Here is a 14,090-nt window from a genome sequence, read left to right as displayed (position 1 = left end):
AACCTATTTTTGTCCCACCTCATATGTATTTGTTTATATTGTTTGCTATTAGAAAATCAACCATGCATTATTTTTATACAAATGTGAAATAGAAAAACCCAAGTCCGTGATCCTCAGAGCCGTACTCTTTCTATTACACAATGATGATGAATAAAAATACACGACAGTACACAGGTACCAAGCGCAACAAAAATACTCCACACTGCAGAGTTCAGAGCTAAGTCAATGTGGGTTGGGTATATTTAAGAAAAAATTACATGGAGATAAAAACAAAATGAAGATGAAAGAACGTTCCCAGCAAAGTTAAGGCAGGCACATTCCAAAGAGGGAGCCGACACATCTGTAAAATGGCGTGGGTGTGTTCAGGGAAGAGTGAGAAGAGTGTTCGTGTAGAGGAAAGTGAGCTAGGACTGGAAAGGCAAAACTGGGAAGAGTCTCCAATGCCAGGCTGAGAAGTGTGAGCTCCAGGACACAAGTGATGGGGAGTCATGAAAGTTTTCTCCAGGACAGAGTAACACAAGCGAAGCTTTGTCTTAGAAAGACTAAGTGGGCTCTGGAGAAGAGGACACACTAGAAGAAAGGAAGACTGGCCGCTGAGAAACGAGGTAGGCAACAGTCTAGGTCTTGCTCTTATTTGTTATCCCTTTACTGCTGAAGCCACCAATCTCCTCCTTCCCACTGTTCTTTCCCAGAAATATACCAACATGCTCTAGGACCTTATCCATCTTAAAAAAGAAAAAAAACCCTTCTTTTTACTAATACCAGCCCCTCTAATTAACAACCCATTTCTCTGCTTCTCTTCACACCAAACTTGGTGCCTCCATTTGTGCTCAGTGTTCTCTCCTCCCATTATTTTTTAAATTACTTTTTAAATAATTGCCTCTTTTCTCATTTTATTTGAAATATTTCAAGTATGTAAAAAAGTATAAAGAATGATGAACTGTATCCACCATCTCGTTAAAGAAATGAAACATTACAAATAAAAATGAATAAAGCCCTCTCTCCAATCCTAACAGATGTTTTTACCTCTTGACAAGTAACTATTATCTTAAACTTGGTATTTATCAGTCTCACATAAGTTTTACTGTGTATGTAAAATTACATATGTATGTACCTGTAAACAATGTAGCTTGCATGTTTTAAAAAAATTTTTATTGATTGATTTTAGAGGGGGGGGAAAGAAAGTGAGATAGAAAAGAGATAGATAGATAGAATCAAATTCTTGTTCCACTTACTTATGCATTCATTGGTTGATTTTTCTATGTGCCATGATCGGGGATTGAACTTACATCCTTGGCATTTGGAACAACACTAACCAACTGAGCTCCCCGGCCAGGGCCTAGTTTGCATGTTTTTAAACATCAGATAAACAATATGTTCCACATATGTGCTTGCTTTTTTTTTTTTACATTGTTTTGAGAGACTTATCCATATTAACATGCAACTCTACATTCATTTTCACTACTGTGTAGTATTTTATTCATGAGCATTCCACAATTTATTCATTATCTTAATGGATCTTAATAGCTGCTTATACTATGCATATAAGAAAAATTCCAATACTTGTCTCCAATACATATAAATGAGCTTCTCAAAGGCAGCCCCCCCCCCCCCCCTTTTTTTTTAACCAGACTCACAGTATGAAATACATTTTACCTAGCACTCAGTATAAAAGTGAAAAAAAAGTTCTGTGATATAATAATCTGTGCTACATGCAATGCATGCTGGTATTTTATAGAGTTTATTCTATACTTCATTTAAAAAAGTACTAGTAGGGGACTGTCTTGGGCGGGGGGAAAAATGTACACATATGTAATACCCTTTGTAATAATAAAATAATAATAATAAAAAAAAAATAAAAAAGTACTAGTTGTTAAATAGACTTTACAACCTATAGATTTGTGATTTCCCAGGTTGAAAGACACAGTATTGTAAGAATATGGACAACCTCGATTTTGTCAGATATTACCAAATTGCTCTCCAAAGTGACTGTCCAATTTATATCCATAGCAACTGAGTATGAGATTCCCATTGCTCCACATTCTCAACTATTCATCACATTGTCAAGTATACTTTAATTCTTGCCAATCTGGGAATGAAATGATATTCCATTGTGAATTTAAGGATTCTGTCTTTATCTTATAGATTTATAGTTTTTTATGTTTTAAAAATAAGCCCTTTGTTGATTATATGTGTTACTAATATTTGTGGCTTGTCTTTTCACTTTACCGTGTCTTTTGTTATAGAGAAGTAATTGATTTCAATATAGTCAAATTGATTAGTTTTCCATTGTGGTTTGGACTTAAGAAATCCTTGCCCACTCCAAAATCATTAAGATATTCTCTATATTTTCTGTAAAAGTTTAGACACTTAATCTACCTGGAATTGATTTTTGTGTAAGAAGTGAGATAATGATCCAGATGCAGAAAAAGCATTCAACAAAACCCAACACCTATTTTTGATAAAAACTCTCTGCAAAGTGAGAATAGAGGGAGCATATCTCAACATGATAAAGGCCATATATGACAAGCTGACAGCCAACATTATACTCAATGGGCAAAAATGAAAAGCATTTCCTCTAAGAACAGGAATAAGACAGGGATGTGTGCTTTCACCACTCATTCAACATAGTACTGGAAGTGCTAGCCATAGCGATCAGACAAGAAAAAGTAAAAGGCATTCAAATTGGAAAGGAGGAAGTAAAACTCTCATTATTCGTAGATGACATGATATTGTAGGCAAAATACCCTAAAGACTCCATCAAAAAACTACTAGATTCAATAAATGAATTTGGCAATGTAGCAGGATACAAAGTCAATACCCAAAAATCAATGGCTTTTTTATATACCGATAATGAATTCTCAGAAAGAGAAACTAAACAAATAATCCCATTTACCATTGCAACAAAAAAATTAAGATACTTAGGGATAAATGTAACCAAGGTGGCAAAAGACCTGTACTCGGAAATCTATAGGATGTTGAAAAAAGAGAAGATATAAACAAGTGGAAGAATATACCATGTTCATGGATTGGTAGAATCAACATCATTAAAATGTCCATTGTACCCAAAGCAATCTACAGATTCAATGCAATCCCTGTTAAAATACCAAAGGCATGTTTCACAGAGCTAGAACAAACTCTCCAAAAATTGATAGGAATCAAAAAAGACCCTGACTGAGTAGCTGCAGAAATTTTGAGAAAGAAAAACAAAGTTGGAGAAATCACAATACCAGATTCTAAGTTATACTACAAAGCTACCATAATCAAAACAGCTAGGTACTGGCACAAGAAGAGGCATAAAGATCAACGGAATAGATCAGATAACCCGGAAATCGACCCAAGCCATTATGCTCAATTAATATTTGACAAAGGAGGCAAGAGCATACAATGGAGCCAAGAGAGTCTTTTCAATAAACAGTGTTAGGAAAATTGGAAAGATATATGCAAAAAAAATGGAATTAGATCACCAACTTACACCATACAGAAGAATAAATTCAAAATGCATAAAAGACTTAAATGTAAGTTGTGAAACCATAAAAATCCTAGAAGAAACCATAGGCAGCAAAATCTCAGACATCTCTCGTAGCAATGTGTTTACACATACATCTCCTAAGGCAAAGGAAACTAAGGAAAAAATAAACAAATGGACTACATCAAAATAAAAAGCTTCTGTACAGCAAAAGAAGCCATCAACAAAACGAAGAGAGCCCACTGTATAGGAGAACATATTTGGCAATGATACATTTGATAAAGGGTTAATATCCAAAATATATAAGGAATCATACAACTTAACAAAAGGAGACAAACAATCCAATTAAAAAATAGACAAAAGGCCTAAATAGACACTTTTCTAAAGAGGACATACAGATGGCGAAGAGACATATGAAAAAATGCTCAAAGTCACTGATCATCAGAGATGTAAATTAAAATAGCAATGAGGTATCACCTCATACCTGTCAGAATGGCTACCATCAACAAATCAACAAATGACAAGTGCTGACGAGGATGTGAAGAAAAGGGAACCCTAGTACACTGCTGGTGGGAATGCAGACTGGTGCAACCATTATAGAAAATAATACGGAATTTCAATCCTAAAGATGTTCTTGCCTCTGTATTTTTTATATTACAGCTTCAGACCCAGGCTCTTTCCTAGCCCTGAGCTTGCCTCTCCTTTTTCATAAGCCTTGGGCCACACCCTGAGTCTGTCCTTTCTCCAGTTACCTCTCATACTGTTTTCTAAGGCTGTCTTCTCTGTCTACTCTTTTCTTTATAAGTTTTTTTCCTTCTGTATAACTTTCTTCAAATACATTTATTCCTTTGAATTCTGAAATGTCAGGTTGTGTTAACATATTCCATCTAGAGTTCATAATTCTCAAGTGAATTTAAAGTTAATTGCCACTGGCTTTAACGGCACCTTGATATTATTGGAGTGACCATTTACTGACCATCTGCTATGTGCCAGCACTTTAACAAAATAAACTGATGAACAGAGTGGATCCAGAGACATGGAAGCATGAAACAGAGCAGGGAATCTCAGAGGAAGGTGGGGGAGGGTGGGTGAGTGGGAGGTAATCAACCAAAGACCTTGTATGCATATATGCATAACCCATTGACACAGACAATAGGGTGCTGAAAGCCTGGGGCAGGAGAGTGGGGTGCGGGGGCAGGAAGGAGAGGGTCAATGGGAGAAAACAGGGGACAAATGTAATATTTTTAACTTTATAAAGAATTATATATTAAAAAAATCATACTCATTACTATAATCACTGGTCTCAACAGAAAAGTCTTTAGTATTGGGAATGTGATAAGCTCATGATTTTCCAAAATTCTAATTTTCACTTGTAAGCTCGAGTTTTATCACTGGTAACTAGTACAGTAAATTGTTTTCCTTAGTGACAGGTTTGTTGCATTTTTGTGAAGATATCTGCTAGATAGCAAAGCGTGAAATATCAGTCTGTCAGTTCTTCATATAAAATTACATTCCAGCCCAGGCTGGTGTGACTAAGTAGTTAAGAGCATCAGCCTGTGCATCAAGACTCATGGGTTCAACTCCTGGTCAAGGGCATGTACCTAGGTTGCTGGTTCGCTTGTGTGGAAGGCAACTAGTCGATGTGTCTCTCTCACATCAGTGTTTCTCTTTCTCTCTCACTCTCTCTCTCTCCCTCCCTCCCTCCCCTACGAGAGGCAACCAATCGATGTGTCTCTCTCACATCGATGTTTCTCTCTCTGTGTCTTTGCCCCTCCCTTCCATTTTCTCTAAAAATCAGTGGAAAAATATCCTCAGGTGAGGATTGACAACAACAAAATTATATTCCATGAAAAAGCAGCTGGTTCAGCCCACAACTCAAACAAGCACACAAATGCTTTTCAATGAGCTAACCTTCATCTTTTGGCATCAGCAGAAGTGCTTTGTGTGCACTTCACATTATCACAAGGAACACTGATATGTACTCTAGAGAGGAGAGTTAGTCAAGTTAACAAAATCTATTGTTTCCTTAAGAACATTCTTAAATGACTCTGGCTATTTAAAAATTTATTCTTTGTGTGTGTTTTTTTTAAGAGGAAAGGAGAGGGAGAGAGGGAAACATTGATGTGAGAGTGGAACATTGATCAGTTGCTTCCTGCATGCCCCCTACCTGGGATTCAGCCAGAATCCTGGGCCTGTACCCTGACCAGGAATCAAATCAGCAACCTTTCAGTTTACAGGTATGGGTTGAAGCCCAACCAATTGAGCCACACCAGCCAGGGCTTTTTAAAAAATTGCCAGTAGGTTAAAAACAAACAAAAAATACAAATAGCATTATTTGGTCCATTGCTTTGATTTGTACTAAGGCACCAAACCAGCATTTCCACCATCAGTATAAAGGCAATGTTTTCATATTATTATGAAAATGGTTTTGCAAACTCCCTGCAAAGGTCTCTGAGACTCCTAGGGGTCCATGACCATACTTTGGGAACTGCTACTCTAAATTCAAGGGTACTTTCTAGAGTAAACTCAAAACTTAGAATATGAATTCTCTAACTGTGAGATTCCAAAGGAGCTGTCTAGATAAACTAATAGGAAGACACTTTCTTTTTTTTCTTTTCTTTTTTTTATATTTTATTGATTTTTTACAGAAAGGAAGGGAGAGAGATAGAGAGTTAGAAACATTGATGAGAGAGGAACATCGATCAGCTGCCTCCTGTACATCTCCCACTGGGGATGTGCCCGCAACCCAGGTACATGCCCTTGACCGGAATCGAACCTGGGACCTTTCAGTCCGCAAGCCGACGCTCAATCCACTGAGCCAAACCGGTTTCGGCAACACTTTCTAATTGAAAATCAAATTAAAAGGAGGCCCACAAGACCAATATGACTAAGTAACTCAGTTCATAATAACCAAGACATAGAAACAACCTAAGCATCTTTCGACTGATGGCTGGATAAAGATACTGTGCATACAAATACAATGGAATACTAGTCGTAAAGAAGGTGAAATATTGCCATTTGTGACATGAATGGACCTTGAGGGTATCACGTTAAGCAAAATAAGACAGCAAAGGACAAGAACCACATGATTTCACTCATATATGGGATATAAAACAAAAAAGCAACCAATGAATAAACAAAAGTCACAAACAACAGTATGGTGGTTAACAGAGGAGAAGGGGGTAGGAGGAATATGGTGAAGAGAGTAAAAGGGGTCAAACATATGGCAACAAAAGGAGACTAGACTTTGGGTGATGAGCACATAATGGGATATACAGATGTTGTATTATAAAATTGTGCATCTGAAACTTATGTAATGTTATTAACTAATGTTTCCCAATAAATGTAATTTTTAAAAAAGGCTTCAGCTTAAAATGTCTCTAGCCTTCAAATGTCTGTGTTCTTGACCATAGTTAACTAATTTTATATTTTTATTTAATCTACTCAGCTAAGAAATCTTTGGACAGCAAACAGATGAAGAAAGGTCAAAAGAATATTCAGTATACCAACCTAGAACAAATCTAGACCAACCAGCTTCTTCCTACCTTAAAGCCACTCGATACTTCTGCCCCAATTTCTCAATTTCAGCCATTACACAGTCAGTTATACAAGGGATACCTGCCAGAAAAAAAACCCACATATTAATAAAAGAACTTGTGAATAAACTGATTTTACTCTCTCTGAATTATATCCTGCCAAGAATCTTAGGAAGACCCATGAGCTTGGCTGATGTGGCTCAGTGGTTGAGCATTGACCTACGAACCAGGAGGTCATGGTTCAGTTCCCAGTCAGGGCACATGCCCAGGTTGTGGGTTCGATTCCTGGTCAGGGCTCATACAAGAATCAACCAATGAAAACATAAATAAGTGGAACAACATATCTTTCTCTCTCCCTCTCCCTCTCTAAAATACTTCACTTTAACACAGACATATTCACTACAGCCTTGTTTATAACAGAGTAAAAACTAAAATTACTGACAGAAAAACATTCATGATATATTTTTTCAATATAAAAAGCAAGGAAAAATGGATAAATGTGATCTATCCATACAACAGAATATTACTTGCTAATACAAAGAAATGATGTACATGCTTTAACATAGGTGACTTTTGAAAATGTTGTGCTAAATAAAAGAGGACAAATATTTTATGATCCCATTTTAATGAAATGTCCAGAATAGCCAAATCTACAGAGACAGAAAGCAAATTGTGGTTGCCTAGGAATGGTGGGAAAGGGAAGAGTTTAGGGATGTTGGCTAAGGATCCACAGTTTTGTGGGTTTTTTTAATAAATAAAAATGTGGGTTTTAAAAAACTGATTTTCAGAGCGATAGGAAGAGAGAGGGAGAAACTTTGACATGAGAGCAAAACACTGATTGGTCACCTACCACATGCCCTCTACTGGGATAGAGCTCAAAGCCTGGGCAGGCTCCCTGACAGGGAACTGAACCCGAACCAGCAACCCTTTGGTGCATGGGATGGCGCCAACTGACTGAGCCACACTGGCCAGGGCACTAGTGAAAATTTTTAAATATTGACTATGAATACACTAAAATCCATTGAATTATATACTTTAAACTAGAGGCCCAATGCATGAAATTCGTGCAAGGGGCTCGGCCCCCGTCCGCCGCGGTGGCTGGGGGGACCTCTGCCTCGGCCCCTGCTGCTGCGGCTTTGTCTGGAAGGATGTCTGGTCTAATTAGCATATTATGCTTTTATTATTATACATGGGCATATTATATAGTATATGACATATCTCAAAGCAGTTAAAAAAAAGCACAAACATACATAGTAAGTAATTATGATCCATTTTCATTAAAAGAAAAACAACCTTCACCCTACAGAGATTGTATATGAATTTTTAAAACCGACCCTCTCTGAGGTAAAGCATTATAGGGAACTGTCATGTTTTTTTAATGCTATGTATTTTTTCAAGTACATTAATACTTTTGAAAGCAAGTACAGAAATGTTAAAATCACTATAAAGAAATGGAAAGTAATAGGAAAGAGAACTGATGGGCATAAAAGAAAGCTGATGGGAAGCTAACTATTCTTCCTTGTTGGAGTATCCGATGGAAATGGAATATCCCAGGAGCTATGAGAAGGTCAAAGGGACATCTTCAAGGCAAGAAGAAGATAAAGGCCTTCCTTTAGGTATAAAGGCAAGTGAAGAAAAATTAGAAAGCAGAGTTTAAAACAGTTATTCTCCTAGGTAAGTGAGTTTGCACTTACTTAAATGTTTCTTCAGCATTTAGTTTGAGATATTATGTTATACACAAAAGACTGCAAACAGTGGTATTCTCCTTAATAAGCTTGTTTTTAGAAAAGGCATTATAGCTGTCCTCTAAAGTATCCATATCTAGCCGAGACCGGTTTGGCTCAGTGGATGGAGCATCGGCCTGCGGACTGAAGGGTCCCAGGTTCGATTCCGGTCAGGGGCATGTGCCTGGGTTGCGGGCGCGTCCCCAGTGGGAGGTGTGCAGGGGGCAGCTGTTCGATGTTTCTCTCTCATCGATGTTTCTGGCTCTCTGTTTCTCTCCCTTCCTGTCTGTAGAGATTCAATAAAATATATTTAAAAAAAAAATAAAGTATCCATATCTAGAGAAAGCCTAAACAGGGCTAAAGCTCTCTTAAACAATCATCATGTAGATAATAATGGTGGAGCTACAGCATTAAGGAAACAGTTCACCTCCAAGGGCCAGGCTTGTACCCTTGATCCATCTCATATGAACAAGTAGCAGTCCCCTGAAACTTCCCTACCCCATCAATTCTGATCCTTAAAAAGGTAATTATTTTACTCTATTAGCTGTTTTCCTCACTTGGTAGTTCCCTTCGTATATTAACAGTAAACTTTGTAGTCACTTAAAAAATTTATATATTTTTATTGATTTCAAAAAATATTTTTATTGATTTCAGAGAGGGAGAAAGAGAGAGAGATAGAAACATCAATGATGAGACAGAATCATTGATCAGATACCTCCTGCATGCCCCACACTGGAAATGGAGCCTGCAAACAGGGCATGTGCCCTGACCAGGAATCGAACTGTGACCTCCTAATTCAGGGGTCCTCAAACTTTTTAAACAGGGGGCAAGTTCACTGTCCCTCAGACCATTGGAGGGCCAGACTATAGTTTCAAAAAAAAAACTATGAATAAATACCTATGCACACTGCACATATCTTATTTTGAAGTAAAAAAACAAAACGGGAACAAATACAATATTTGTATTTGCATGTGACCCGCGGGCCGTAGTTTGAGGACCCCTGTCCTAATTCATAGGTCGATGCTCAACTACTGAGTCATTGAAGCCAGGCACACTTTTTTAAAAAAAAATATTATTTTTTATTTCAGAGAGGAAGGGAGAGGGAGAGATAGAAACATCATTGATGAGAGAGAATCATCGATCAGCACCTCCTACACACCCCACAACCTGGGCATGTGCCCTTGACTAGAATCAAACCGGGGACCCTTCAGTCTGCAGGCTGGAGCTCTATCCACTGAGCCAAACCAGCTAGAGCCACACTTTTTACATTTATTCATTTTAGACATTTAAAGAATTTAGTTTTTATTTATCATATCCTTATACCATCTTGCTAGTTTTAATACATCAATAAACATTGACATTACTATCACCCTATAATGTTACTCATTATAGTATCTTTTAAATATTAAAAAAGGAGGTGCAAATTTTTCCTTTGATTCCAATAATTCATTCATTATGGAAAAGCATAAGTCTACTTTTCACTTGTACCTTTAACCAGATGACTGGAAAATATTATGAATATAAACTCACCACAAAATGCAACAGATCTCGCTATTAGTAAGTTATTCCCTTTTATATGGCCTAAATTTTCTTTTCCCTATTCACGGTAATGAGGGAAGATCATTTGAAGGAAAGGACATCTAAATACTCAAGGGACATTTATTAATGGTAAACCGTATACCTAGGTGTAAACTACCCCAGATCCTTTGTGGTACAAATAAATACCAAAGTAGGAAGCAGTGACTATCATCACTTCCGGTTCTGTGACTGTAAATGATAAAATGTCTTATTTCGCTTTTCTATACTGGAGTGGAATGAAGAATGCTTCCTCCTCAATATAAAATAATAAGACTATATATACTGAGAAATATAATAAATTTTCATTTATCTCAAATTTTACTTACTTAATTTTTTATTGATTTTAGAGAGAGCAAGAGAAGGAGGGAGGGAGGGAGGGAGGGAATAAGGGAAGGAGAGAGGAGGAGGGAAGGAGAAAGAAAGAGGGAAGGAGGGAGAGATAGAGAGAGACTGATGTGAGAGAGAAACATCCACTGGCTACCCCCATATGCACCCTGACCAGGGATCAAACCCAAAACCTGGGTTTGTGCCTTGACCAGGAATCGAACCTGCCACCTTTTGGTGTACAGGATGATGCTTCAACCAACTGAGCCACACTGGCAAGGGCTACTCATTTATCCAGAATTTTAAAATCCAGAATTAGGAAACAGAAAATTCCCCTAGTATTTTCAAAGTTATTGTCCATAATAAGTACCTAAGCACACTAAGTGTTTTCTGAATTGAGAGAATTTATTCCCAGTCAAGTTTACATTATACTTCAATTTATTAAAAATGGTCATTGCTATGGTAAGCACATTAAATGCCCAGCAATTAAGTTAACTAGAACCCCATTCCCCTCTTTTCATGTATTTGGATAAATATGATTATTCTCTATAAACGTCACAGAAATGTAAAAGTATGATACTCACACTTGGCATAGAGACAATCCATCATTGACTGCACTAAGTCCAGTTTGGCCTTAATGGAAAAGTTGATAAAGTTGGTATCAACCAGGATGTGGTAAGGTCAACCTAGCTGTGTGCTATATTGGAAGAATAAGCAGGAGGGGTGTTGGGGGCTGAAAGAGAAAGAAACAAAACACAAAGTCATAGCTACATTGATATTTTGGTATGAACAAAAAGAGTCTCTACTAGTCTACTTGGAACAGATTGCTCTAGATTAAGCTCTTTTTTCTTTGTTCTTGGAGATAAATCCTGTGATGGTTTATCCATCACCATACTAGGGCAAAATGAGGAAAATAAGCAAAATGTGATGAGGTTTCACAAAATTAAATGTATTTATTTACAAGAAATAACCTTTATTCTAAAAATATGGTCTTACTATTTTTTTGATGATACATTCTCTCTTTTAAGAAATGCCAGTGTTAAACAATGACCATTATTTCTTTTGAAAGATTCTTGGCAAAGAAAACAAAAAGTGACATTAGATTTAATCCCCAGGATTTTAGAGAAAATTTTACTGCTCCATGAAATAAAAAAACATTTGAACCATTGGAGTTGATATAGGCTCATCAATATCACTTTCATATGCATAGTTGTGCTAGACTTAGAAATGACTGAGCAAATCAGTTCGGGAAATCCTGGATTTCTAAGGAGTCTATGGTTTTAGAATGTTTTAAAGGAAAATGTGAAAATGTTGATTACTTAAAGCAGGAAGGCCGGTGGTGGGGGGGGAGGGCAGGAGTGGGGGGATCTTTCTTTTCTTTCTTTTTAGGTTTTAATCTATCCTTTTCTTTACTAGGGAAAAAAAAGTAAATTAAATGCAGGAAAGAAAAAACAATAGTAGTTATAATCTCATTCAAAATTTAAAGTTTCTGTTTGTCTTCAGAGAAAATCTTACTTTGTGACTTCTTTACATTAGTATAAGCATACATTTTTTAATAGATTTTTAAAAATTGATTTCAGAGAAGAAGGGAGAGGAAGAGAGAGATAGAAACATCAATGATGAGAGGGAATCATTGATTGGCTGCCTCCTGCATGTTGGATGGAGACTGCAGGTATGTGCCCTTGACCGGATTTGAACCTGGGACTCTTCAGTCTATAGGCCGACACTCTATCCACTGAGCCAAACTGGCTAGGGCTAAGCATACATTTACATTAATATAAATATATATATTTTTTAAACACAAATAACTGTGTGGGAAGTTTACATAATTCATTAGACATAATTAAATTTAACAATCTCTCGCCAAAAACCCATAACATTTTTTAATGGATAAATAAATGTTGGTTATACTATCATTTCTTCTTTAGTCAGAAGCTTTTTATCAAAGATCAAAATCCACTTTCTAGCAGTGGGTAAAAAGGCTGATGTTTGTCTTCAGATGCTTCAACAGTAGGAACGGGGGAGGAATCCCCATGCACCTTTTATAGAGGGCTAAAATGTAACCATACAAATACAAAATTTAACCTTTAACGAGAAATAAAATATTATTAATGGGAAATTTCCTAAAAATTACATAATACACACACTGAACGCAGAAAATACAATTTAATAACTCTGAAAGCTCTAATGGCCATTCATTTGTATTGAGACTCTTAAACACAATACCAGTCCTTACTAACTTTGTCCATATTCATTTGTATTGAGACTCTTAAACACAATACCAGTTAGTAAGCACTGGTATTGTGTTTAAGAGTCTCAATACAAATGAATGGCCATTAGAGCTTTCCACACCCTCCTTATAATAGGGAACATCATTCCACTTTCTTCTTCCACAGTCATCTGAATTCTTATGAAATTTATAAAATGAAGACATCTAGGTGTTTCCCATTCTTTCTTTCAAAAATATTTGAGTGTCAGGTGCTGGAGACACAAGACAAAGATCACCTCTGACCTCACCTTCCTTCAACAATTATAACATTTTTTTTTCCTATCGAATGTAGTAGTCTAATGACAAGAACATAAATATAATCCCACCCACTTCACAGAAATATTAGGCTTAAATGTGATATGGTAGATAGAATATATAAAAATGGTGGCACAAAGTGAACGCTTAGATGTTTAATTCCAGCCCCATTCACCAGGGTACTCCTTCAGCAGCTAAGTGGCTGTTATACACTTGACCATCTCATGCTATATACATACATCCAAGACACAATGCTATTAAAGTGAATGCAAAGTAACAACAAAAGTTTTAACTACTTATCCCCTCGTGACTTCTACGTCTTTGGGCAGTCTATGAACCCCGTTGATTCCAGACACTCACAGCCTCTGATCTCTGAGACTAAGCATTCGCTTCATGGTCGCATACTTCCTTGTTTTCTTTTGCTTCCCCTTGAAACAGAAATTTTAGAGTTAAGAGTCAGAAAATACATCCCATGTTCCTGAGTTCCTTCCTTTCTTTTGCCCATTCCCTTCCCTTCTTCCCTCAAAAAACCCAGTTCCTCTGATCCTCTCTGCCCCAACCCGGCCCACTCCCTACTCGCTCGATTATTACAGGCCCCGCTTGGAGCAGTTTAAGAGCTAAGATTAGAATGAAAACAAGCAGGGGCATGAACACTGGCCGGGGGATGACCCCCTCAATCTCCGCTCAAACGCGGTCTGACCACATCCCTTCTCAATCCTCCCCTCTCACCATGTTCACGCCGCACTCTTGTTTCTTCCGGAATCACCGCCGGCGCGACACTTTTACGTCACCCATAGACTGTTTCCGGCAAAGGCTAGCCCGGAAGCGGAAGCCGCTTTGGAAAACGGAAAAGCACGGAGCCGGTTTCCAGCCCGGGTGGAGATCTGCACTTGGATCCCTTGTGGGGCGAGTCGAGGGCCGGTCTTCTGCCGGGG

The 14,090-nt window shown here is 37.5% G+C and overlaps 2 protein-coding genes and 1 long non-coding RNA gene across 5 annotated transcripts in view; 1 reads left to right on the top strand and 2 right to left on the bottom strand.

Annotated features, from left to right (window-relative positions):
- FCF1 (FCF1 rRNA-processing protein) overlaps window positions 1-11,336 on the bottom strand; it is a 15,595-nt gene extending 4,259 nt beyond the window's left edge. Inside the window, exons 1-2 of the mRNA XM_006778874.2 lie at window positions 11,216-11,336; window positions 7,015-7,087 (exon numbers count right to left, since the gene is read on the bottom strand). Of these exons, the coding sequence (XP_006778937.2) occupies window positions 7,015-7,087; window positions 11,216-11,240 (98 nt within the window). The 5' untranslated portion in view covers window positions 11,241-11,336. The remainder of the gene's footprint in view (window positions 1-7,014; window positions 7,088-11,215) is intronic.
- A 92-nt stretch (window positions 11,337-11,428) lies between these two features.
- The window catches only part of AREL1 (apoptosis resistant E3 ubiquitin protein ligase 1), a 43,059-nt gene continuing 40,397 nt past the window's right edge, over window positions 11,429-14,090 (top strand). For all 3 annotated transcript variants that reach the window (XM_015558028.1, XM_015558026.1, XM_015558029.1), the window contains exons 1-2: window positions 11,429-11,439; window positions 11,550-11,555. The gene's annotated coding sequence lies outside the window, so the exon portion shown is untranslated. The remainder of the gene's footprint in view (window positions 11,440-11,549; window positions 11,556-14,090) is intronic.
- On the bottom strand, window positions 12,014-14,084 carry LOC102760817. The gene is made up of 3 exons (XR_436474.2): window positions 13,885-14,084; window positions 13,516-13,583; window positions 12,014-12,043 (listed from the first exon to the last, which is right to left on the bottom strand). It is a non-coding gene; the product is annotated as an uncharacterized LOC102760817 (long non-coding RNA).

This window comes from Myotis davidii, unplaced genomic scaffold (genome assembly GCF_000327345.1).
Source record: "Myotis davidii unplaced genomic scaffold, ASM32734v1 scaffold309, whole genome shotgun sequence".
In the NCBI taxonomy this organism is placed as follows: Eukaryota; Metazoa; Chordata; class Mammalia; order Chiroptera; family Vespertilionidae; genus Myotis; species Myotis davidii.
This window is presented reverse-complemented; position numbering and strand designations above follow the sequence as displayed.